Source organism: Manis pentadactyla, chromosome 10, assembly GCF_030020395.1.
Source record: "Manis pentadactyla isolate mManPen7 chromosome 10, mManPen7.hap1, whole genome shotgun sequence".
NCBI lineage: Eukaryota > Metazoa > Chordata > Mammalia > Pholidota > Manidae > Manis > Manis pentadactyla.
The window spans coordinates 21026213-21053452 of record NC_080028.1 but is presented as its reverse complement, the minus strand read 5'-3'; the positions used below and the strand labels follow the sequence as shown (position 1 = coordinate 21053452).

The 27240-nt window shown below is 36.8% G+C and overlaps 1 protein-coding gene across 5 annotated transcripts in view; it reads right to left on the bottom strand.

Annotated features, from left to right (window-relative positions):
- The window catches only part of ANKS1B (ankyrin repeat and sterile alpha motif domain containing 1B), a 1001987-nt gene that overhangs the window by 430474 nt on the left and 544273 nt on the right, over positions 1–27240 (bottom strand). For 3 of the 5 annotated variants that reach the window (XM_057486481.1, XM_057486482.1, XM_057486483.1), the window contains exons 13-14: positions 5405–5994; positions 3647–3707 (exon numbers count right to left, since the gene is read on the bottom strand). In XM_057486481.1, coding sequence (XP_057342464.1) covers positions 3647–3707; positions 5405–5994 — 651 coding nt within the window. Of the gene's footprint in view, positions 1–3634; positions 3708–5404; positions 5995–27240 lie in introns of all 5 variants that reach the window. The other 2 variants (XM_036891074.2, XM_036891080.2) reach the window with 1 other exon arrangement.

Here is a 27240-nt window from a genome sequence, read left to right as displayed (position 1 = left end):
CTAACTTCAAAACTGTTTTCTGAAAAAATCCTATACATGGTGTTATTTGAGATGTAGAATATACTAACATATCACATTGCCAGCACCACCAAAGAATAAATTGTTCTGTATAATATGAGGTATTCAATATAATTGAATCCTACTGCCAATCTAATTTGCTTGACATTCAAGTCTGATTTCAAGTGGGAAACAAGGAGCTTTTTTGTGAAAATTACCCACTAATAGTATTTTGAGTGACAACCTAAGGAATTAACATAAAATAAATTCAGTAAATTTTATTTACTTTTATTTCTAATCTTAGTCCTGGACAGTTAGGGTTGCCAGATAAGTTTCAAACTATTATGTAACTGCTGAGAAAATGTTTAAAAAGAGGAAATTGGTTTCCGTAAGTCAAACTAGTTAGATTATTCATAAAAACTGCTCAGATTTTGACCAGGTTCATATTTTCAGGAGTGAAGATGAGAGTTCCAAAAACCTTCACAGTCCAGTATTTTGTTTACAAAACACCTGAAATTGCAAATATGTAGGTGTGGGGGAGTGCATACAAAAACAATGAAACAAAATGGGCAAGGGTGTGGAAAATGTAATGTCGATCCATTATGTATCTCCATTGCTTATGATTTTATTCTCCCAATCGCCTTCAGAGGTTTTTAGCAACAAGCATCATAAATGCTCATAAAACTATGCAGCTCTGCTGATGGACAGTGACTGTAATGGAGTATGTAGAGGGGACTTGATAATAGGGGGAGTCTAGTAACCATAAGGTTGTTTAAGTAATTGTACATTAATGATGCCAAAATAAAAATTAATTAATTAATTAATTTAAAAAAACTACTTAAATCATATTGTAAAACAATGGAAAATATAATCTTAGGCATCAAAAGTAAAAAAGAAAAAAAAAAAAGCTATGCAGCTCTGTTAACGCCAGGCATGGTGCTTGGTTCAGTGGGTTTCCAACACAAAATTCTAGATGCTGACAACACACACTCAGAAAATTAGTATTTCTTAATGGTCATCCTCAATTTAACCTCTTGCTAATTTCATTACACATTTCGAGCCCATTGTTAAGAAAAGAAGATACTCAGATTTCATAAAAAAATAATTTAAACCATTTAAAACAACACCTTCTAGATTTTTCTCTTTTCTTTGTCAGTGTACCCTGGGGTTTTATGCTCTATTTTAGTAATTACTCTTCTCTGGTACTGACTGACTGTTGGGCTTGTTACTACCTAAATTAAAACTTACACATCACTATTCCAGGAAATACAGAAAATTTAACATGAAGACTGTGAGACTAGCCGACACCATAAAGTTCTTAAAGGAAGGGTTGATGGGTATTTATCTTGATATGCCCACAGTGTCAAACAAAACATGTCTCTCATAGTAGGGCAAGGGAGGAACTAAAATTCAATACATATCTACATGTGCCAGACTACCTATATGCCATTGCACATCTCTACAATGATCCTATATTTTCATCCCCATTTCTGTCACTAGAGTAACTGAGTGAGTTGTCGAAGATCAAGCAGCTAGTGCAAATAAAGCTGAGGTTTGAAATCACATCTGTGTGACTATTTCACACTGTAGTTTCTGGACCACACTTAGTACCCAATACATTTACGGAATGTCATCTTCATGGGGTTGTTTATCACTTCTGTAGCTCTATCTAGTTTCAAGAGCAAAAAACCTGCAGACCAGCAAAGCTGTAATTCACAAGTGGCCTAATGGCCAATTGGAGTGCAGCATATTATGGTCAATCAGTGCATAATTAGTATGTAATTTAGAGGTGAAAATTAAGGCACATACAGAACTAGTCTTTGTTAATAGTAACGATACTTTGGGGACTGAGTCTCTATTTTCATTTTCATTATCACTGTAGAAAACTAGTAAATAAAAACAGCGGGATGGACGGAGGCATGAGAGTTAGAAAGAGGAGAACTAAGGGAAAATAATCTGTGGATTTGTGTAGCACTAAAATGCCCTTCAAAGGCAATTTGCCCAAGTGGCATGTTTAACATTTACTCTTATTTTCACTATAATCATGTTTATGGTATTTGTACAATACTATGGTATTATCTGAAGAATTTTAGAACATCAGCATTCAATGTCATCTAAGTCTGTCAACAGAGAAGCACTAAGTCTCTGCTTGAACATTGTCAGGGCCAGGCAATTTATTATTGATAAGAAAATTAATTCTTACCTCCACATTAATCAAAAATCTGCATTTCTAAAGCTTTCTTGAAATTATTCTGTAAGTATGTCCGAAAGATTGATGCGGCATTGTACCCTCCTGAGCTAGTACTTTGGACACTAGAAAAGTCCTTAATGTTTATCAGCTTTTCTGTGTGAGAAACCTGGCTGCAGAGGCTATCACAGAGCTCATATCATACTGTATCACTAAACATAAGCACATGATTTTGGTACTTCATTCATAATTTTTCAGTTTTTAAAATCTAAAACTAATATGCATTTCAGAAAATAATTATTTAAACCTTTAAAAATATATATCACTTAATTTACATGGGACCTAGCCATATTAGAATAATTTAAGTTCTCACTTGTTCCAGCATAGGAGAAATGAGTGAGGTGCTCCTCCAAAAGTTTCATTTAGACCTGAAGATTCCCTTCAGTGATTGTAACCCCTGATTTCAATGTTACTTCTTATCCACCCAGGCCCAGGGAACCATAAGAGAGCCATCAGCCAACTTTCCTGTGCTTAAGGGCCACTTGGAACACTGGTTAAAAGATCCTGGTGACTAGTCAAAGGGTCACAAAATCCCATAACTGTTTCCCTATGATATATTTAAGCTTGTCTCTCTTGAAGACCTTAATTTTATCATCTTTACAGAAACATCAACTGTCACTAATGTAAACATAGGTTCTCCTGAGAGCTTAGAAATCATATTTTAACTCCAAATTCTATATAGACCTATCTGATCTATAGCTACACCACTACTTACTGTCAGGGTAGAAATGGAGCCAGGTCTTTTGGCTCTTTCCAGAATAGCAGTTTCTTTAGTATGAATTTTACTATTACGTTTAGGTTTAGCTCTCTGGTATTTGACATCAGCCATCACTGTTAAGTGAAAAAGTCTTAAAATAAAGTTTCAGATGGCTGTCTACTCTGAGCTTTAATTGTAGGTAAGGAAACAATACCTCCTAAGGGGTAGCATGATAAATATGATTGCCAAACCCACTACTTGTCAGACATTCTGCTGAGTATTCTGGAATCCACAAAGATGAGTAACCATAGTTCTTGCCACACTGGAGGTTACACTTTAGGAGAAGGTGATAAATCACTTCGGCCACTATAAATGGAACATTTCACTCGATGAGCAGTAGTGTATTAAGTCATCATATACTTCAACACTTCTAAGTGCTTCATACTTAGCTCTACATAAAGTTGAAACTCCATTAATGTTAGCTGGTGAAGTAAAATAGCACATGGAGAAAAAAAATCCCTCGATTTCCTTAATCAGTATACTTATAACTGATATTTTTAGAGGTCACGGTTGTTTGATATGGGTGGAAGGAAATAATTTGCTGCTGTTATTATGATAAAACATGAAAACATGTAGACTCCCAACATTTTCTAACTAGTTCTTGGTATAACATAGAAAAGATGCTTCCTTACTTGTGCTCTTACCGTTCATTTCTTCAAGTTCACTGTTAATTCCAACATCTATGGAATTCATTATTTTGTCAATCTGTGAGAAACAAAAAACCATATAAATGATTTATTACATTAACTTTTTGTATTGCTTTTTAAAATACCTTTCAAACAGCAGAAGCATATATTCCTCATATTACCAATGCAATACTACAATTGAGAGACTGATTGAGAAAGGTTTAGAGAAAAGCAGACAAGTTTTGAATTGCTTTTAAAAAGATAAATTGTTTTCCTTTCTTAAGCTTTTAAAACCAGCTTGCCTTTCCTTTGTATTTCATAAAATGAACTTTGTATCTGCATGAGTCAGTAAATTAGGAATTGTGTATTCTTTAAACTCAGAAGGGGAATAGGCTAAGAATAAGTTCCTGTGACGCCGTCTATCCTCTCAGACATCTTTCCTCTTCTGTCTGGAGCATGCATCTCATCTGACTGGTGAAGGGGCAGGTTTCAGTCTGTGGGCATAGCTGTTGGAACCAGCTTCTTACTAAATGGCTTCACCAGCCACAAGCTGATTTGTGGCATGTAATCACAAGAATCTAAACATGGAACCAACTTAAATTCTCAGTGATAAGTTAAATGTTAATTAATCCTGTCTCATTCCAAAAAGGATTTCAGATGTAACTCATAGAGTTAATAAATGTAAGAAATGGTTGGTAGACTCAAGTCAGCTATCAATTTACAAATATGGAATTTATAGGAAGGCAGGACTGTCTAAGCTAGCCATTTATGGTTTAATCCCCTTCCTCATCATCCTAGCAATCTGAGTAAGACAGCAGGTTTCAGAAAAGGACAATAAGCATTATTTAAATATCCCATTTTGTTCACCCTGAAACAGATGTAAACAGATTCAGTGTTTTTCCTAAACAGCTCAATTCAGAATGTCAATATCAGACATTTCTAGTTCTCAGAATATTATACTGACCTATGTGCTATAAAACCTAATCCAACTGGCACAGTCTTTTGAGAGACAAAATGTGACACATTAGAATGAATCATCAAGGGAGAGTGTGGTCCATTCTTTGAAAGAATTCAAGAAAAAGTAAGAAACTTTATTATTTTATGATGAGGTCCTCCTTAGGAACAAAGGATAATATTTTATTACCTTACAAGGGCACTTACTTCTCAATACTTTTGTGAAATTAAAGACTTTGTCTTTAAGTAGAACTTAAATTGGTGGTACTTGACCTCAACACATTCTTTCTTAATGTGCCTCTGATAGGTGTAAAAGGATAATATTAAGTAATTTATGTTTATAGTATGGCACTTAGAGAAAAACCAGGACCATTTTGTTTACCATTAAGGTTAAGATTATAGGGAGCTTTTCTGAAATGTAAGACATTTTAAAGAAGTGAGATGAGCTAACAAAGAGTTTAGCAAGTAGCAAAATGATATAGAAGCAAAAATATGAAGGTTTTTCTCAATTTGTCAGCTGCAGCGTTTGGAGGACGTGATGCGAACATTCTCTTGTACCTCATAGCTAGTTATTACTTATGCTTGATACCAATTTCTATGGAAACAAGAGATTTCCCCACACATGTAAAACTGTGTTTGTTTTTACACTTGCTGTAAAATTATCAAGTATTACCCCGGAGCCCTTCCTTTCTGCTTGGAGCTATAGGTGCTTGTTGTTATTATTTTGCCTCTGAAAGACTTAAAAAGCTGAACATCTTTCCCCTAAACTTTCTTCAGTTCCAGGGCCTTATTATAAAGAACAACGAGAGGAGCAAGGTTTACCTCTTCCCATTCAGAAGTGAAGGATGGCGTCCTTTCAGAATTCCCTTTAGAACTGTGTTCAGCAGTTGACGAAGCACTCCAGTTAACTCTTGAGGTTTTCTCACTTGAAGGGTAGGCAATGAGATCAGAATCCGATTTAGAGACCGATTTTGATAAGTGCATGTCGATTAGGGCTTTTGGCAGTGACCTTATTCTCCCCAGAGTACAGGCTCTCTCCACAAATCCCCCCGGGTTCACTATCCACTGGTCCCCATTCCGGGATCCGCTCCTAACTGTTCTTGCGCCAACAATGGTATGGTTCTCAACTTGGTTGCTCTTTTTGTGAAAAATGGTTCTACTGACCACTTTGGGTTTAATTTTCTTTACCAGAGGTTCTGAGTTGTTTTCTACTGGAGACTGCTTGGAAGGCAAAGGACTATTTGCCAAACTGATTTCATCTTGTCCTTCTTCACGTTCATCTCTTTTCCGATAGAGATGAAATGGATTTTCAGGGGACTCACAGGCTGGAGAGGATCCATGCAGAAGGCCTGCAAACTGCCCAGGATCATATTCTTTTGGGGGATCACTGTCCTCTTGTTGAGAGAGCTCATCTGCAAAAGAGAAGAGAGTGTCAGGACATTTGTTTACAAGGGATGCCAAAAGCCCTTGTACGGTAGCAGCCCTTTGGAACTAGTGCAATATCCAGACATTTAATTTATGACTACACAACGATATCCTCCCTTGTGCAGAAGCCTGTGACCATACAGTGTCACATATAAAATGCCTTTGTGTGTGTGTATGTGTATGAATCATATCTCCTGATATACCTTAAAGAACATTTCAAAGGCATGAATTAAGTATTAATTGAATAATTGCATGCCCTTCTCCCTCAGTACCAGGCATATGTTGTACAGTGAGTAACAAAATTGGGCTTTCTTAGAGCGAAACACCTCCATCCAAACCCTTGCAGTAGAACATCAGGCAGATAAATCAAGATTATATATAATGACATTCCTTTGCCCATCTGCCGGCAAATAAATTCAAGAACAAAATCTTAAGAAGTATAATTAGAAGTAATTGAAGGTAATAATCCTGATAGTCTTACTTTAAATATAGCATTAAGAATAATTCTACACAGATTATATAATTTAGACAAAAAGGATTTGTTCAGGTTTAATGTAGGCAAACAATGTAATCCATAATATCACTGAAAAGCATGACTCCTTTATAAGAAGCTGATGAACTGATTGAGCTATTACACAAAGCTATCTTTTTCTTTCTTCTCTGAAATAGCATTTAGTTATCTTTTCATTTCTTCTGATCTTTGAAAATGTAATGCAGAAAAGAAAACAAAGAAAAAGGTCATTTTTATTGCTTTATAATTCTTTCTAAGATAAAGCATAAATATTCTGTGGATTTAAAATATACCATGCTTTTTTTATGGCCTAATTTGTCTTTTAAACATATATTGTGTAAAAACCCGGGCAAAGAATTTAGCACAGGAAGTCATTCTACTTTTTTAATTCCTCGTTTTAATTCATGTAAACAAATATTTGCCATAATCTAAAGTTAAATTACCCAATAAGTTCATAGCCCAATCTAACGAAAAAGCCAAATATGGGCACCGTGGTAGTTAATAAATCCAAAGTTGACTTGCTGCCTCACACTTTAAAGAAGTCATTTATTTTTATAAACTACAAACACAAAAGTTTTAATATATTAACAAGTAACATTTACTAGTATGTGCTATGTACTAGGCACTGTATTAGGAATTATATTTATATCATCTCATTTGATCCTCATAACAATCCTGTGAAATGATTAATAATAATCATGACTTTCTAATAGAAAGTGATATGGTCAGAATATTAAATTCACATATTTAAATAAATTAGTAACCACAATAAATCTCAATAGACATTTGCCCAGAAGATGCTACAGACAAACCGACTCTCTTTACTGAAGGTTGGTCCCAGGTCCCTATGCTGTTTTCTTAATAGGAGCTGATAGAAGCAGGTTGGCTTCTGGCTGTGCATGTCCCCTGACCTCACCCTGGCTCCTGTTCTGCTTTTCCAAACAGATGTCCCCCTACTCAGACCTATCACAATGGTATCCTGAGACAGAAGAAAGAAAAGTAATAGGAAGAGAGGCCAAGAGATAACAAACTAAAGAAGAACCCATCTACTCCCATCCAGTACTATTATGATTATGTTATTTTCTTGCAAAAACTCCATCCCTTTCTGGGATAGCAGCACCATGCCCCGATAATTGCATTTTGTCCTCAACTCACAACAGATATCCTTCTTGGGGTAGAATAGTGGGTAGAGAATGAGACAAGGCAGCTTTGAACTCTTTCTAAAGGCTGGAGTTTATGGTCTATTACATCCATACTTCAGACATCAAAATTAACACAGACAATTTAAGGATGAAGTTTCCCACTTAACCAAAACTTTAGTGGTTAAACTCAGTGAAATGACTTTCAGACTAACGTCATTCAAATTCCCATATTCACTGGCCTGGATATTAAGATAAAAGAACAATTTAGGGTTCAAAGACACACAAGTATAACCTTTGTGAGTAGGGATGTGTTTCTACTGTTTACGACTGTTTCTGGAATTTGATTTGGAATAAGTGGACTAAAAAAGTTATTATTTTTATTTTTTCCTGCTTCATGGAAGCAAGCTAATACTAAGAATTGCTGTGAATATTATTATTAGATTACCATACCCTCTGTGATTTGACCAAAATGACTATAATCATAACCCCAAAAATGCTTTATATTGTCTAAGCCCTCTAGTGACAACCAGTCACTTCCCTAAGTAAAAGAGATTTTAGTTATTAGCTTATAAGCTTAGTCTTCTGAATAACAGTTCTTAGCATTATGATAGTTGGTAACATTTGACAAAATAATTGTGAAAAGGCAAACATTACTTGCTTATTTCAGTGGTCAAACTCTCAGGATTACTTTAATCAAAGATGATGATTTGAAATCTCCTGAAATGCCTGTTCTGTGGACTGACTGCAGATATGACCCTAATCTGCAATGGCTCCCTGCAGCCACTCCCCACCCTGTATCCATTCCTCCCACACGACCCTGGGCGTGACCGTGTGCCTGGCTTTGGTCAATGATAAAGCATAGACTTGAAAAGTATGTGTGCAATGGGGCTTGCTCTTGCTGCTCCTGGAACCTAGCTGCCACGTGAACAAGCCCAGGCTGGCGTGCCAGATGATGAAATGACACACCACCCAGCTGTTTGAAACTGTAGGTTTCATTATTTTTCAAGTATGATGAGGCTAATGGATCAGGAGACAACTGCCTTTGAGAAGACAGATTGTTGTATTCATAGATCCCAAGAGGAGGGAACATGCCATGCCTACCCCTGCCCCTTGTGAGGAAGGGACACATAGGGAAGCACCAGGGTTGGTCAGGAGTCAGAATGAGCTCGGGAAAAAGTGAGTAATAGTCTTTCTTGTGGTTTCTATAGGAAGGAATGGGTGAAACAGGGTAAGCAGCCTTAGGACTGGCTAGTTTGAATCATTTCAGCAGGCTCTCGTGCCTGGGAACATTGCTAGCTGTCTGGTACCTGGCCCTGGCATTATTAGGGCAGGTGAATAGTGGCATAGAATGTGAGAGCCTGATAAAGGAAGTGGTTGGATTATAGCTCTGGGCTGGTTTGCATTTGAAGGGCACGTTTGCAGGCAAGTTGTTTGCTATCTCTAAGAATTAGCCAGCCTTGAGAGGCACAGACCCGCCAGGGTCAGCAAGGTCCCAAGATGTCAAGCATCAAAACAAACACACACACAAAAAGGCATGGTTCATACCCCAGCCACCCTGCTAGCTTGGCTGATAGCCAGCCAGCCCACTTCCAGACACTGAGTGAGGTAATCCACAACCAACCCCAGGCCAACATGCCAACAGACCAAAGACACATGAGCAAGCCTAGCCAAGATCACAGGAGGCTGGCCCACACCCGAAGAAAGCACCCGCCAGCATCATGAGTAAATACATGGCCATTACTGAAAGCCATTAAATTTTGGGATGGTTTGATATGTGGCAATAGATAACTGGTTCAGCCTGTATTCCAGTTCTTAAGGAAGAATTAATACATTCTTCAAAATAAACTCTCAGTGTTTATATTTTCACATCTGGAAACGATGACAGTACATAACTATAAGTGTTGTGAAGACTGAATGAAATAATAGAAGTAAAGCAGTTAGAACAATGCCTGTGGCACAGAATACATTAAATGTATGTTTCTATTATTACAATAATAAATTTTAATCTAGAGGGTTTTATTTTTACAAAGAAATATAGTAGTAATTGATTGTATTAGGCACTCAATAAAGATTATTTTGACATGGCAAACATATGGGATTTACTCCTCTGTTTTTGCTTGTATACTATTAAAAGCATACTTTGGAAAGTTTTGCATTTTCTTACTATTTCTTTAGATGAATTCAGGCAAAGTGCATACATTAAACTGTTTCCATAACTTGTCTCTTTTAATTTCACACTTCTCTTTTGATAAGTGGATATTTCATGCCAAGGTGCAGAACTAAATATGTGTGAATTCCAATCAGATAGTTATTCAAAGCATCGTTAGCATTTCAAAGAAATGTCAGGGTAAGTATCCAAAAGTAAAGCAGTTCAATCTCTTTTTACCCTTTGCCCCTGACCTTTATCACCCTTGTAAATATCCAAATAACAGTAAAACCCAAAATTTCATGTTAAGATGAAAACAAATTATGGAAAGCAAGGGATTTCTCCTTCTCTTACAGATATCATAACTTTTATCTATTAGGTCATTGCATTTCTTTTTAGAAAAAAAGAAATGTCTCCATTTTCAGGGACTCGAGTGCTAGTGCTGGTATTAGTAAGTATTCTAAATTCATTTCGCAAATATGTGTAAGATGCCTTCTGTAAACCAGGCACCATCCCAGGAGCCAAAGTTCCAGCAGTGCTGAAGGCAACATCTTACCCTCAGGATGCTTTCACCCTGTGGAGGAGATGATTGCAGGCCACTGAAAAATAGTATGATTTCTGATGATGGTTAAGTTCTATGAAGGAAATAAAGCAAAGTAATGAGATAGGAGTTGTTATTGCAGGCAGAGGGAAGAAGGAATGAAAATCTACTAAGGCTATTCTAAACAGTAGAAAGGCCAGTGTTGGCTCCAACAGTGGTAAGAGGCTGGTTGATGAGGTGTATGAGTCAGGGTTCTCCGGAAAGAGAGAGGAAGAGAGGGACTTTTAGTAGGCTAGACACTCATTCTGAAAATAAACTTCGAGGAACAGAATCCAAATTGAACAGGGTGAAAACACTGGAGATCTCCGGGAGAAAATCATTTCCTATGATGGGAAGGTGGGAGTGGTGTGGAAGGCACAGGTCACGAGGAGGGAGACTTTGAATACAGTAAGAGCAAAATACGGTGTTCAAATGTGAGAGCGCCACTTAGGGAGGCAAGGAGCAGGGAACGCTGGAGAATACCCAAGAGATGGTAGGGAGTGGAGAAGTACCCTTATTTCTTAATACTTGGTGGTAAAAACAAAGGACAAAGTCCTTGAGCTGTGACTCCGGAACAGCTACTCTGGCTCATGGCTGCTCTCACACAGGAACAGCTTCTGAACTGTCCAGGTATCTTTTTTCATTTAAACATGGGAAACAAAAAAAGATTTGGATGGAACCCCATTTAAAGCCACTACAAAAAGAAAAAAAGAAGAAATGAAAATGAATGCTTAACAGCTAATGAAAATCAAATTTTAAATGTGGCCCCAAAGGATTTGAAAACTGTAACCTAAAATTCAAAATTACTTAAAAGAATTTAAGAAAACGATCAAAGTTCTGAAAGAACAACCTACACCGTAAGTAGAGGAGCTCAGACATGAGACGGCTGGCCATTCTCTTTCCCTCTTCTCTTTCACTCCCGGAGCAATGCAGTCCTGAAGTCATTAGATGGAGAAAAGTGGGCTAGCATACACACCGTTACTGGAGGGGGTGGTCTGCAGTGGCCCAGAGTTGGGTATCAGAGTCTAAGCAGGATAGTGGTGGTTTCTGCATTTGGGGGCAAGCTCTCATGGCATGCTGGTGCCCAGGCAGGGTTAGGATGGTGTCCACATGGGCAGTGGCCCGGAATGGAGAGTCAGAGCCCAGGCTTGGTAAGAAGGGAACCCACACAGGGGGAGTGGCCTGGCATAAGGAGGCAGAAACTTAGCCAAGTGAGGAGGGTGACCCTATTAGAGGTGGCCTAGCAAGGGACATGGACGCCCAAACAGATGTTTATATAGAGAGAGATACACTGGCATGGAGAATGAAACCTCAGTCAGGGTAAGAAAGATGTCTGAGTGGGGAGGAGGTGGATATGGGATGTTGGTTACAGAGGGCTGATCAAATAAGCAACTATATTAAGGATAAGGGGAGCCATACTTCTCACTATTTAAGGAGGGATTTATAGAGATGAAGAGGGAGAAAACTAGAGTGAACATTGTGGTGTTGGGCTGGAATTGAAGATATCCATGTTTTCAAGATAGATAGAGACATATTTTCCACTAAAAGAAACAGGGATCCATTGAGAAATGACTGATACCAGGGCCAGTGCAAAGAAGGTACAAAATGAGCCTGGAACACCTTGTTTCAAAAAGCAAGGAAGTGCTCAAGAGTGATGGGGCATGTCAAGAGGATAAAGCAGCCAGCTTGAATAAGCCTCAGCTGAAGAGGATTTTAGGAACAAAATACATGATGACAGTAGATCATAATCCATTGACTAAACAGGAAAACACGAGTCCATAAAATTACATAAATGAATCATTTAAAAGTTTGATTAGAAATACAAAATTAAAAAATTTTAAATCACCTCCTCATAGAATATTCATTACAAAGAGAAAAAGAGTAATTCTATAGTGAAAAAATCTGGAAAGCACTATCTTAAATGATCAAGGTGAACATCAGCAGTAGCAGAGCAAATCACAATCATGCCTCACTTGACAGGATGTAATGAGAAAAATCACAGAATCACTTCTGGATTTTCCTGCCAAAGATGCATAAATCCGCTCATATAGAAAAATCAGGAAAACCTAATTTGTGGGACAGTGTACAAAAAAACTGCCCTGTTAATCTTCAGAAGTGTCATGGTAATGAATGTCAAGGTAAGTCAGAGGAACTGTTTTAGACTGAAGGAGACTGCAGAGGCACCAAAATGAAATGTGACGGGAGACCCTGAACTAGATTCTTTCATCATAAAAATTATATTGGGGAAACTAGAAAATCTTGAGTGGTGTCTGAGGAATACTAGAAATGGTAGTAAATCATTTTCTCATTTGGTGGCATTGTGGCTGTGTAGGAATGTATTTACTTATGGCGCAGTGGAGTTCACAGGTTACATGACGTATCATTCCACAGTGGAAATGTGTGTTGACCCTTTAGGTCTCACTGTAGGAACTGACACACTGTCACTTCTTGCATCCACTGATGGAATTAAACCTAAAATTAATAGGGTGAAGATGTAAATGCCACCCTCTGTCCTTCACCACAGTGTAACCTCGCAGAAGAGGGAGTGAAGAATTGAGAACAGGAATCACATCTACCACAGAACACTCAGAATATTTCCCATTTAAAAATGATGTTTGCTCTAATTTTTGGATAGATACCATTTATTAGGTTATGTTTACTTCTATTCCAACTTTGCTGAGAATTTTAATTATGATTGAATGTTGAGTTTATATCAAACATTTTTCTTCACCTATTGAGCTGATTATGTAGTCTTTGCCTTAATATGTTAGTGTGAATGACATGTTTTCTCATGTTAAACAAACTGAATATTAATGGGTGGAATTGGTCATAATGAATTTTCCTTTTGACATCCTGTTAGATTTGGTTGGCTAGTACTTTGTTTAGGACATTTGCATCTATGTTCATGAATGAAATAGGCCTTTAATTTGTCTTTTCTTGTGCTGTCCAGTTTTGATATCAAGATTTCTGGGCTCACAGAACTAGTTGGGAAGAATTCCTGCTTCTACAGTTTTTTAGAGGAGTTTGTGTAAGATGGAATGGCCGTTTGTTAAAAGCTATATTTAATTTACCTTTAAAATTATCTGGACTCAACATATTCTTTGTGGAAAAGTTTTTAATTATCCATTTAATTTCTGTAATAGTTATAGGACTAATTGGAATTTCTATATCTTTTTGAAGTTTTGGTAAGTTACAATTATCTAGAATTTGTCCATTCTTTCAGTATTAAAACTTTTTGGCACAAAGTTCTTCATAATTTTTTCTTTAATTATGGTGGTGATTTAAAATTTTTTAATTTTGTATTTCTAATCAAACTTTTAAATGATTCATTTATGTAATTTTATGGACTCATGTTTTCCTGTTTAGTCAATGTATCTGTAGTTATGTCCCTTCTCATTCCTCATATAGTTTATTTGTATAGTCTCCTTTTTTTTTTTACTATTTGTACTAGAAAGTACATCCATTTTATTTACTGACTATTCCTTCCTCATGATAGCCTGAGATAATTTTCCTTCTTGAAGTAATCCTTGAGATTTTTCTTTTGGAATAAGTCTCTTGGTGGTAAGTAAGTGCTTGCAGTTTTTCAACTATGAATGTCTGCATATTTTGCTTTCATTTATTAAAAAAAGGTTTTTTTTAAAGTTCACAATTCTAAGTTGATAGGTATTTTTCTCACATTTTGTAGATATTATTCTACTCTTTTGGGTTCGATCATTTCCTTGATTCATTTCCTTGACCAATTGGTTATCATTATACCTGGGTTTCTGTTGTACATGATCCCTCATTTCTGCATCTGCTGTGGACATCTCCATATCTTTCGATTTCACAATAATGTGTCTCAGTATGTATTTCTCTTTATTTATCCTGTTCAGAATATACTGTGTTTCCTGGAACTATGAATTTATATCTGTATCAGTTACAGCAAAAATTCAGCCATTATCCATCAAAATCCCTCCATCCTTTCTTATATATTCTTTATTATTTCATCCTGAGTATCTGATTAGATGTACGTTAACCGTCTTATTTCATCCTTCACATCTCTTCTGTCTTCCACATTTTTTGCCTCTTGGGCTCTCTGTGCTATAATTTGGATAATTTCTTCAAATTTATTTTCCAGTTCAACAATTCTCTCTTCATCTCTGCCTTATCTATTATCTGTTCATTTGAAATTTTAAAAATAATTTCAAGAGTTATATTCTTCATATCTAAAAATGCCATTTATTTTTCAAATTTGCCTGTCATTTACTGACAGTTCTTGTTTTTACTCATTTTCATGACTAGGCATTTAATTTTGTTAAATATCTTATATACATATAACTTTCGTTTCCTATTTCCAGTAACAATATAGTCATTGGAACGAACACATGTTTGTTATTTTTGCTGATACCTACTTACAGTGGTTTGCTTTTCAAGTTCATTTGAAATTACTTATTGTTATCTCATTATTTGATATTAATCTATGGAAGCTTGTCAGTCTGATCAGGGGTTTCCTCCAGAGAGAATTTATATTTGCCTTCAGCTTTCCTGAATAGTCTTGACTCAGCCTCCCAACCTTACCAACTAGGGTTCAATAGCCAAACAGCAGTGCTATTATTGTCATTTGTACTCAGGGAGATATTGGCCCACTTGTCTTCAAACATACTTTTTCAGGCAACAAAGGTTGTTGGAGCAGGCATTGTCTCAAAGAATGTATTTCATTCCGAATATATTTGTTTTGCTGCAGAAAAGTCTCTCAGAGCACTTAGTATGATACAGTATTTTGCAGCAAATAAAAATAAAAATGTTTATTATAAAAATGTACATTCATAAAGATTTCAATTAAAAAACAATCCTGAAAGTTTTTAATGTGACTCTTTAAATTATTTTACCCTACTAAATAGATAGAGTTAATATAAATTATTCACTTGCCATGCATGTTGGTACTTTGTAATGGATCATACAATATATAAATCAATAAATTATCCTGAATATTATATAAACAAAAATCAAGCTCACTGTAATTATGAGCTCAAGGTAAATCCTTTTTAAATAAAATTTTCCTAAAATGTACATTTATAAAGAACACAAAAGGAATTAATGGAGTTTTGCTAATTTTTAAAGCATTCTGCCCTCTCTATGATATTCAGTAAAAAGATAATCAGGCAAAATAATCAGAGAGTGTGATCTGCTTTAAATCTTAGATCAACTAAAGAGAACAAGGAGCTAAACTTTGATAATATATCCTGTAACCATGTCTCAACAAGCTTTTAATATTTAGGGGAAATGTTATCTATTTTTTGTTCATTTATAATGTTAATTATATGAACCTTACAATAGTTTGTTTATCTGCCTTGTTTTCCTAGCTCATATGCTTTGGCTAGTGTGTTCATTTATATCCAAATAGCAGCTCACCTAGACATTGAGGTAGAAGTGAGTCAAACAAATAATAATGAGCCACAAAAGCAACTATATAGAATGTATATTCCCTTAATTCTCCGAGGTCAAAAATCAGTTAAAGTTTCCAAAGATATATGAAGAATTAACTCAAACAAATGTAAATTCCCTGATAGAAATTTATTTCAAAAATACAAAAGCTCAAAAAACATGGAAAGAATGCTTAGAAAAAGCTGATGCAGCAGAGTGTAAGGTTGAAGGCACTGGGGAGAGGGGTGAGCACGTCAGACACTGATGACGTGCGGAAGTCCCCAGCTGCTGCCCCCTCCCAACCTGAAAAATGTGCCTTAGGCTAGCCAATCCTCGCGCCGCTGTAAATCTAAGCTCTCCCTCCCCCTACCTTCTTTAAAAACTTCCTGCCTGCCCTCCTGGGAGTGACTTCCCCAGCCTCCTTTCCATAGACTCGGGAACCTCGCCCAGGTCGTTCAAATAAACTACCTGGCCCTTTAAAAAAAAAAAATTACAAAAGCTCAGATTCCCTACTAGATAAGGGAAACCAACATTTGTTGAGTAGTTTGTAGGTTCAACATTATTCTATCTCATTTAATCCTCACATATGTTTCTGTACTATCACCTTTGCAGAATCACACAGCTAGTAAATAGAGGAGCTAGTGTATAAATCTGGCTAATCCAAAGTCTCCCTTTCTCCATTCCATTACAAGGCTTTGAGTTTATAGCTTATCCCAGACTTTTCTATGGCATCAGCTCATCATGCTGTCCATTGGGGTGTCCGCAGTACTACTACAGTTTGAAAACCACCCAGTGGGTCCCTTTTCAGGTATCAGCAATGACCTTTGGGTATTTATTCTGATTGCACAATTAGCCCAAAGATCGTTGCTATACTTAGATGTTGCATGGCATTAGATGCAACATGTAATATAATTCTCTCCTCTAAACAACTCAAGATCAGCAGCTGCCTTTCTGAAAATGCATCCAGGTAAATTTTGTGGTTTCCTGGCCTCTTAGCCTCACACTCTGCCAAACACAGCATTTAATGCAGAAGCCAGAGAATGCTGGAGTTCTGGCAGCTCCTGGACCCAGAGCAGACCACACTGTTTGGCTCTGATTTCAAACATTTATAATCTTTTCTCTTGCTCCCTTTGCTCAATGTAAGAGAGAGGCTATCGGCCAATTTCCCCACCGTTTATGGCAAATCCCAAGGCTCCCTCATTTCCAGCTGCTAAGCTGCCTGGGCAGACTGTATTACTAAATTGTTGTGTCTTTTTGGTAGAGTGCCTGATCTGTCTTGGCATGCACTTTGCATTGAAAGAAGCTCCTGTTGCAAGCAAAGGAAGCTAGCTACATTTACTCTTCCCACACGCCTTTCCTCTGTTACCCTCAACCACTAACTTCTTTGTTTCCTATGTATAAACCAAGTTCAAAGGGGGCAGTTTCTCATCTATCTCTGACCCCCTAGGGAGTTAGGGATTCAAAGGGAGTTCTGTGCTGGGAGTAATTCCCATAGCCTAGAGCCAGATGAATAAATGGCCTACAGTGAATAACTACATTTGGAACCAAGAGGTTTTGTTTCTCTCTTACCAAAATGTATTTCTTTATAATACCGCAGTCACTGTAACCATGTATTTTCAAAAACAGAAGAGCCTGTATTGGGTGGAAGGGAGGAAAGAATCCCTTTAACTCAGGTCTATTGTTTTTAAGTGTGTTGATCCTTTGGTTTTAATTTGTGTTAAAAATGCTTTCTGTTTTTATACTTTCCCAGCTGGTTATGAAAGTGAAATGAAGAACCACTCTGGAGAAATGGAACAAAAAAAGTAGATCTATAATCTTTAAATAAAGAAGAAAGTAATTTTGCAGTATAAAAAAGGACGAAAATTATTTTCAATTACTCTAAAATGAATAATCCCTCTGATTCAATTTTCAAAATTTCAAAATTTTCTGATTTTGAACTCAAAGTCACCCAAACATCCTCTATAACAGCTCTGGAAATGCAATGCATTCAAATGTATCTTGCGCGTTTTCTATTCCTGTGAGCAATAAGCAGCCTAGATTTTTCTCGCATGTATCCCAAGAGATGTCGCATTTCAAAAGAGAAGAGTTATCAAAGGTGTAATCCTATTAACAAGACATGTCATAGAAAATATATAGAAATGTTAAAGATAAATTATATCTGGCCAATTATGTTTTAAATCAACACTGCTGTTGCTATGGTAAGAAATATTTCATGTAAATAAAAACCCTCTATAAGGGTTTGGTGCCATAGCCATGGCAACGATGGATGATGAGTACGATACCGCTCAGCTCTGCTAATGCTGACATCTGATCCTGACAGAACTAGATGTGCTTTAAATGTATGTAAAATGGCCTAGAAAATCGATCATTTATTGTTATCTTTCACATGATCCCTCAACCGGTTAAAGAAGACATTGCAACAACAGCAGTCAGCCTAAGTGAAGGGTCTTATGTCTTATGGGTTTTCTCATGGTCATGGGGAACTGGAGAATCCATGTTAGCTGAAGAGTTAGTAAATAGCACACTCATTTAGCAAAATACCTCACATCATTTTTCAGATTGGGAGCATCATGTAATTTTCCATGGATAGGAAAAAAATGAAATGCAATCAAATCGTAATTTCCACCCTTTTAACACAGAAAGAGAAATACTGACTTAAAGTAAGAAACATGGAAGGCAGTGGTCCAGCTCTGTAGAAGAAAGGCAATTCTAATTTCTCTCCTCCTAGCCTCTTAAATCCACTCCAGATAGTCTTTTGTTCCATTTTCTTCCACTGAAATGTACTTAGCAGTGTCAGAAAATCTCCACATTGCTAAAATGAACATTCCTTAATCCTCATCCTACTTGGTCTGCCGGCTCTACAATTAATACAAATTATCACCCCTCCTGCATGAATCACTTTCATGTAGCTCCCAAGGTACCGCACTCCTCTTGGGTAGGTTTTCATCCTGCCTCACAGGCTGCTCCTTCTCATTCTCCTTTGCTCATTCCTCCCATCTCCCCATTGTCTAAGCAGTGAGGCGCCCCAGGGCAGGGCAGTGTTGGAACTCTTCCCTTTTCTGTTTACATTTATTCCCTTGCTAGTCAGCCTCATTCAGTTTCAGGGCTTAAAATATCACCTAAACAACAACTGCATTTCCATTTTCAATCTGACTTCTCCCCTCAACTCCAGACATGTATATCCAGGTGCCCTAGAGTCACTCTTATGCCTCATTTTCTCTCACACCCCATACCCAATTATGTATCAAATCCTGGTGGTTCTACCTTTAAAATACACCTGAAAACTATCTTGCACCCATCATCTTCCCCTGGAACTGTTGTAATAGTTTCTTAACTGGTCCAGCTTCCACCGTTGCACCTCTTCAGATAATTCTCCACACAGAAGACATAGTAATCCTTGTAAAACCAGGTCAGATTATGTCACCCCTCTGCTCAGAACTCTCCACTGGAACCTCAGTTACAGTAGTCTATGTGGTCTATGACCTCAGCCCTATGACCCTCCACCCCAATTCTGTACCTAAGCTCCTAGCGCTCTCCTTTCCCTTACTTACAGATAGCCGTTTTGCTTTTCTGCCGTTCCTCCAACACATCAGGCTTTCTTCAGTGTTCCTACCTTTGTTCTTACAGTTCTCTCTGCCTGGGACTGTCTTACCTTAGGAAGCCACATGGCCCTTCTAACACCCTCCTCAAGTGTCCATCACTAGTGAGGCTTTACTTCATTATCCTTTCAATGAGGCCTCCATGGATCACCCTATTTAAAATGGCAACCACTAACCCTATCCCCTCCCCTGCTTTATATTGTCTTCATGCCACCTCTCAGTATAAAAAAACAGGTATTTTACCTTTTTATGCTGCTCTCTCCCAATTAAGCTCCAGGGGAGGTGGAGATTTTACTCTTTTTTTTATTTCTCTATCCAGAGATTAGAACAAAGTCTAGAATGTAATAGATAATCAATAAATATTTTCTGATTGAATGAATGAATTACACATATACATGTTTGCATGCGAAGAAAACTTTTAGAGTGATATGTAAATGTTAGCAGTCATCGGTAATAAAGTCATTTAAAAACAGAACAGTCTTTTTTCTGTTTATAGAAATGATGTTTGTTCATTATAGGTATTAGTGGTTAGAGAAAAGACACCCATGATTCCAACAGCTAGCAATTATTATTATTAACACACACACACACACACACACATATGTGTGTGTGTGTGTGTGTGTTTCAGTCTTTTTTCTATGCACATATTTCCCCCAAACAAAACTGTGATCACTGTGTATTTTTTGTAATATTTAAGAAAATACTAAATACCAACTATATATGAAAAACATGCTTATTTTAATAGCTCTATAGTATTAGTCCTTGAAATATTCAATAATATATATTTGATCTTGTTTCTTTTTATAGGGTACATTTGCTCTGTTATAATTTTGAGGGTATATGTGTGTGTGTTCTTTTAGTCAACACTTTTATGTTACAAAACTCATTTTCAGATCTATTTCCTCTGTTTATCAAGAGTATCTTTTGATTTCTCTCTTTATAAGTTAATAGCTAATATTTATTAAGTGCTTATAAGTGCTAAGTACTTTACATGCATTATCGAATTCACTCCCACACAACTCTGGGGTGCTGTGGTATCCCCATTTTGTAGGTGAGGAGACTAGTGCTTAGAAATGCTAAGTAACTCCCCAAGGTTACACAGCCACTAATTGGTGGTGCAGCACATGAACCAGGTGATTATGTTCTTGACTGCTAAACCATTTGCATTCCTAAAATGAGACAATTAGCATACTTACCTTGCTTCCACATACCCAGCTCCCTTACCAATTTATATAAAAACAATCTGGGGTTTTAGATCATATCATACTGTATTATTTTATATTTGACATATTCTTTTAAAATTTTAACATTTATATTGTTTTAAAGCCATATTGAGAATAATTATTTCAAAATATATTCTGTCTTAAAAGTTTCATCTTACATTCCAGAATCTTTTATACTGATAGTTTCTTTACACATTCTTGAGACTCTTATTAGTATTCACCTCTTAGTCAACTGAAATATATCTTTGAGCAATTACTTCAAAAGGGTAGGTTTTTCTAAAATACATATCTGAAAATGACTTATTGCTTATGACCTTGCATACCTTGACTGAGAGCATAATTCTTGAATGTGGAGTCCTAACCCATGTCTCTTAAAATTCTACGAACATTTCTCCACTGTCCTCCTGATGCTTAAAGTTAAAGAGTGTCTGATGTCAGATTAAGTTTTATTCCTTTGTAGGTATCTTGTTTTATTTTGGTAATGTCTATCTAGATTTTTATAGGACTTTTCTCTTATCCTTGAAATTATGAAATTTTGAAATTTCCCAGCATAAGGCTACTTCTATCAGAAACTTTACCTATTTCAGTAAATCTTCTGTGATTTATTATTCAAGACTTTCTTTAGCTCAGGAAAATTTTTTTCTATTTTCTATTTTATTGATTTTTTTATTTTTATGTTCTTACTTCTGTAATTCTTATATCATATACGTATTCGGTCTCTTGGATTTTTTTCCTGTATGTTTTGGCTTTTCTCTTATAATTTTTCTTTCCCTATACATGTCTCCTGTCACTGAATGTCTTGAGTTACGATTCTACTTCATTGACTTGGGTTTCTCATGACCCACACTTTTTCACTTCCATTATAGCTCTGAATCTGACAGGAATATTACTCAATTGAAGACTTTATGATGTTATACTTTTGATTCCTCATAAACTTATAATTATTTCACACAGAATTAGTCTGCTGAGTACCACTGAGATCTATTTTGACACTAGTAGTTGGAAAACTCCTTCTGTTATTTTATTTCCTAGGATGCCACTGTTTTGACTTTTTAGAACAAGCTCCTTTTTTGTTGAGGTATCATTTAACATATCTATTTATTTTTCCACTTGCTCACTCTTGGAGAGGAAGGTCTTGGTTTGTCTATTTTGGAGAATGGAGATGAGTTGTGTCAGAGATTGAGTGAGGCCTTCTATCAAAAAGTTTGGATAAACTGCCAGTCTGCCACGTTGCACAGCTCCAGGGGCTTCCATTCACATACTGCAAATGTGCCTCCTGCAGTTGTGTGTGCTGGTGGCTCTGTTCACTGACGTTTTACTTTTTAATCTAGAGCAGGGCTCTCCCATAGAATTTCCTATGATGACAGAAATGTTCTATGTCTGTGCTGTCCCATATGGACAATACAGTAGCTACTAGCCACATATGACTATTATGTATTTTAAATGTAGCTGTTGCAAATAAAGAGTTGAATTTTCAATTTAATTTATTTTGATTCATTTAGAGTTTATTTTAAATATTCCCATGGGGTAGTAGCTATTGTAAAGGACAAAGAAGGTCTCGAGCTGTGCTTTTCAGAGTGTGGTCCCCAAACCAGCAGCATCAGCATCTCGTGGTAACTTATGACAAATGCAAAGTCTCAGGCTCTGATCTAGAACACCTTTGAGAGTGGGCTGTAGCAATCTATGTTTTAACAAAACCCTTCATGTGATTGTGATGCACAATAAGTGAGAACCACTGATCAACTGATCACAAGTTAGGAGGGAATCAGAACTAACAGCAGTCACAAGATGGAGTTTTCTCTTTGTTCCAATGTTTGTTTTCTGTATTTGAGGTTAGCAGCCAGGAGTTAACTGGGACAGTGTCCTCATTCTTTACCTATCACAGCTGTCCTCATTAGGAATCAACTGTGACAATGTCTCCCCTAAGTGCAAGTCAGGAGTAAGCTTGTTACCAGATGCTTGCTTGTGATTTTTGGCAGTTGGTATGCTTCTCCGTGGCACTGGGTAGGATTCAGTACATCCTCACTGCCCCCATGTATGCTTCTGGTTCCTGCCCTGAGCTTTCTAAATCTTCTTCATTAACTAACTTGGTGAGTTGTTTTTTCACAAATGGGGAATCATGTATCTTGCATGTCTTCAATCCTATTCACTTTGGCTTCCGTCTTGAAGAAACCTGAATTACTGGCATATAGATATTACCCATTATTAATTTCCTATGCTGATACATGTTTATTTCTCCTTATTTTTATTTATTTTAGTCGTTTCTGAGTGGCTACAGAAGGAGGTGAACCAGAGAAATGCATTTAAAACCCTGTTTTTCTAAGAAGTTCCCTGTGTCCCTCTGAGTACCTCACTTTTTCATGTAATTTTCTAGTGTCCTTTCAAATGTATCATCTCATTTAATCCCCAAAACGTTTCCCTGATGTGGGTTTTATTATTCCTATTTTACAGGTAAGGAAACTGAGGCTTAGATGGCTTAAATTACCTATGCAAGACAAAAGTATAAGCCTCTGCTTTGTAAGGGTCCCTGACATGCAGAAAGTGATGGCTAACATTTATTGGATCTTTACTATGGACCAAGCATTTATAATAACAACTTCATATCTATTATCTTACTCAAGACTTACAACTAACCTTATGAGATCTGCACTATTATTATTTCTACTTTACAGATGATGGGCAAGCCTAAAGAGGTTAAATAACTTGTTTAACATATACAACTAGTCAGTAAAACTGCCCATCTTCAGGTCCTAGTCGGTCTGACTTTGGAGGCTGGTCTCTTACTGGCTATGCTATACTAGTTTTTTAGCCTGGAGAGCCATCAAATGGCATCGACAAAGTAAAGAGAGTTCCATTTTTGTATCTCATCTTTTATCACACAGTGGGTTGTTTTATTATTTATTTTTTTACTACTACCAAGTTCAGAGTCATGTGGTTGGTAGTTAAAAGAAACACACTAATCTACTGGAATTAATTTAATTTTTAATTTAATTTAATTTAATCTTCCTCTTATTTTCTCTTATTCCAACTAGAATCCTCAAAACATGAGTCCTGACTTCCAACTCCCACTCACTCTGAATATTTATTGCATAATCTGTTTTGTGCGAGCCATTACACTAGGTGCTGTGTTCCTGATGTTTGCTAGGTTGCAGAGCAATAGCCCCTGGCAGAAGGCTTGGAGAATTGCCTGTCTGCCGCTAAACAATCCTGCCAACCTGCTTTTGTTACCATTACCATTGGTGGATTCACTCAGAACTTCACTAGCACTTTAATAAAGTATCAACAAAGAATATTTGAAACAAATAGAGAGTCTAGGGGCACCTATGAGGAGCTCTGTGAGTTCACAACTCCAGGTTTAGAAGAAAGAATTCCACCTTCAAATTGTCAACCCTTACTATGCAAACTAGTTTGTTTCAGAGATAGGAGGGCTGCTTACTCTGGTCAAGCAATGAATTTTCCCTGCAGTCCACTGTCCCTAGTCCTGATCAGAGGGCACTTACTACAGCCTGACTCATTACACGGAAGAATAATTTTATTCCTAGTATTTATTTTATCTCTTGACTCTATGTTAGGATAAGTCAGTTCTACTTTAGGTCCTCTTATAAGGCAGTATTAAAATATCTTACATTTTTGTAAGACTATATTCATTTATAATGTCTAATTACATGTAATATTCAGGACAATCTTTGAGGCAGGTACTATTCCTCCCATTGTACCAATAAGAAAACAAAGATTCCTTTGGCTGTTCATTCATCCATTTAATCTTTCAACAAATACATGTATCATACCAAGATACTGGAATAACAAAAATTAAATAAAGCCCATCTTGTTGAGCAGATAGCCAGGAAACATGTAACCAGATGCATTATAACATGCGTACTGTTTAAAAAGTTTTGTGGGCTTCAGAGGAAGAAGAGATACGCCCTTTCTGAGAAAAGACCTGACCTGAGGCTTGGAGGAGAGGTAAGACTTAGGTTGTAAAAGTGAGTGAGAGCACTGCAAGCAGAGGGAACATGCATAAACAAAGAAACAGGAAGTCCTGATGGCATGTGAAAACTCAACAGTTATCACTTGATTGCTGGGAGAGTGCCTGGAGGAGAATGGTGGAAAAAAGGGTGCAAAGGTAGATTGAGATGTTCGGGAGTGTAAGCATTTGGCAGGAGCGGGACTCAAGCTCAAGTTCAGTTACCTTTCCAGTGTTCTAAATTTATTACCGCAGTGTAGCTCAATAAAACAGAACGATAGGTGTAGAGATATGACAAGACCTGGACTTGCTGTTGAAACCCACTGGTGTGAACCTTTCATTTAAGATCTGGAAGGTGTATATTTCAAGGCAACTGAAAGAGAATCTCAATAGACAGCAATCTCAGTAGTTATCATCATATCAAAAGTAACTTACTTTTTCTGAACACTACTGGAACTCAGAGCAAAACCATGAAGTGGGTGTTTTTGAGCTTTGACAAGAGAGGGTCAGGAAGCCCTGAGTTGTTTAACAGTGGCTTATCCCCAAGTAGATTTTGTTCCCTTTATTGTAGTTGGAAGTGGGAATGTTGGTTGAGTGAAAATTAAACCAGACTCATTCTCTGTTCGATCCATGATTAAGGCACGCAATTGGTTTAGCTGTGAGGTCTATGCTCCCTTGGCCTATTTTATAATGGCCATTACTCAGATGGCCCTGTTAGTATTCACAGCCTCACTCAGACCTTTAATGAGTTGGAGACAAAGATAATGGTCATAAGTGACTCACACGCTGGTAGCGGTATAAAGTGACAAATGTAATAGAAAAGAATAAGTCAATTTTTTATTCTAAAGTTTAAAAAAATCAATTTCCAGTAGCTGATACAAGAAGCAGAACCATTTAGAAGTGCAAACTTCAAAAATTATGAGAGTCAAGGGCATGGATTCACTCAAGACAAGAGAAAGAAGGGTTAAGATTTCCATACATTCTCCACTTTAATTATCTTTTCCATTGAGGGACTCCTTTTGAGACAGTAAGGTCTGTCTTTGGAATGAAATTTTGCTTGGGGAGGCGAATTAAATTTATACTCATTAGTAATTCACTGTGCATAAAATCAGGGGCTATTGGTTGGCATGGAATGACTTGTGAAAAGTACTAAAAATATACAAATGAGTATAATTTTAATATTACTTTAAAATGAAACTCACATTGAAAATAAAATCCCCTTATTATTTATAAAAATACATCCTCTAATTCTTATCTGAGAAATAGTGACAGATGATGCCTTTGTAATTTGAATTTACAACATGCTTATTTGCCACTAGGGCATTTAATTTTGACTAGGCAGTATTTGGTTTATATGAAGCAAATGCATTTTTATTTTCCTGCTTTAAATATTATTTTAATTGTTGCCTTTATTTAGGGAAAATTATCTATGGCTTGCAGATAAAAGGGAGGCATCAATTAAGTAAATTATGGCATTTGTAATCAAATGCTTTTTGTATGCATTCTCCAACACTGTTATAGGAAGCTATCAGTCCAACATAATATTGAATATATTTAGCATAAAATTGTGTTAAACAAATCCTTGGGGATTTTATTACGTTATTTGGGATGAAATCAGCAGGATTTTTTTCTTTTTCGTCAAAACTTTTCATTTCAATTCACCAGTTCAAAAGCTTTGTTCATGGTTTTTAAAAGCATATTTTACATGGTTGATAGCAGGGCAGACTTGATAACTGAATGGGTTATTGTTTCATTTGGTATAAAAATATGGAGACATTTCAGATGGAATTTTTGGAATTAAACCAAAGGGTGATGAATAGAAAATTTTGCAAAACATATAGCTTCAATATTCAAGCATATAACAGATTAATAGAGAACTGGAGTGAACGTAAGGTAAACTATACAGAACTTGGAAAAGCCCCAGTTATGTTGATCAATGAAATTCCAATAAATCATACAACTTAAAAATTAGGTAATCCTTGACTCCTCCTTCTCTCTTACATAGTCAGTATCTTAGCCTATCTGACTTTATCTCCTAAGTGTTTCTAAAATCCAGTGATCTCACTCTCTCCTGCTCATGGCTGGCTCCTTCTCACTGAGGTCTCAGCTCAAATCATACCTCCTCAGAAAGGCCAATTCTGATCCCTAATTTAAAATAATCCAATTCTCTAGCCCTCACCCATTTCCTCTCACTACTCTCTACCTTCTGCAGCCAGTTGGTTTCTAATGCATCATTCACTTTATTCTATCATTCTATTTTATTCACTTGAGATTACTTACCCTTGTTTTCTGGTTTATTGTTTGTCTCCTCCCTCCCCTTCCTGCCCAGTTAACTAGAATATAAGCTTTATGGGGACAGGGACTTTGTCAGCCAGGTCATCTGGGGAATCCTTAGTAACTTGACTCTGTCCTGGTTACCTGGCACGTACTTGCAACACCTACCTTGGGTGTGCTTATTCAGACCCTTACTCTATCTTGCCTAGGTAATTATAAGAGTTCCCTAGCTGGTCTCCTTGACATTAGCCTCACCTTCCTCAAATCCATTTTCTGTTCTATTGTTGGGTTGTTTTCCATCATGCAATCATGTCACTTCACTACTCAAAGCTCTTCAGAGATGCCTCATTATCCAAATGAGATTCCCAAAGCATACAGACTGGTATGTGAT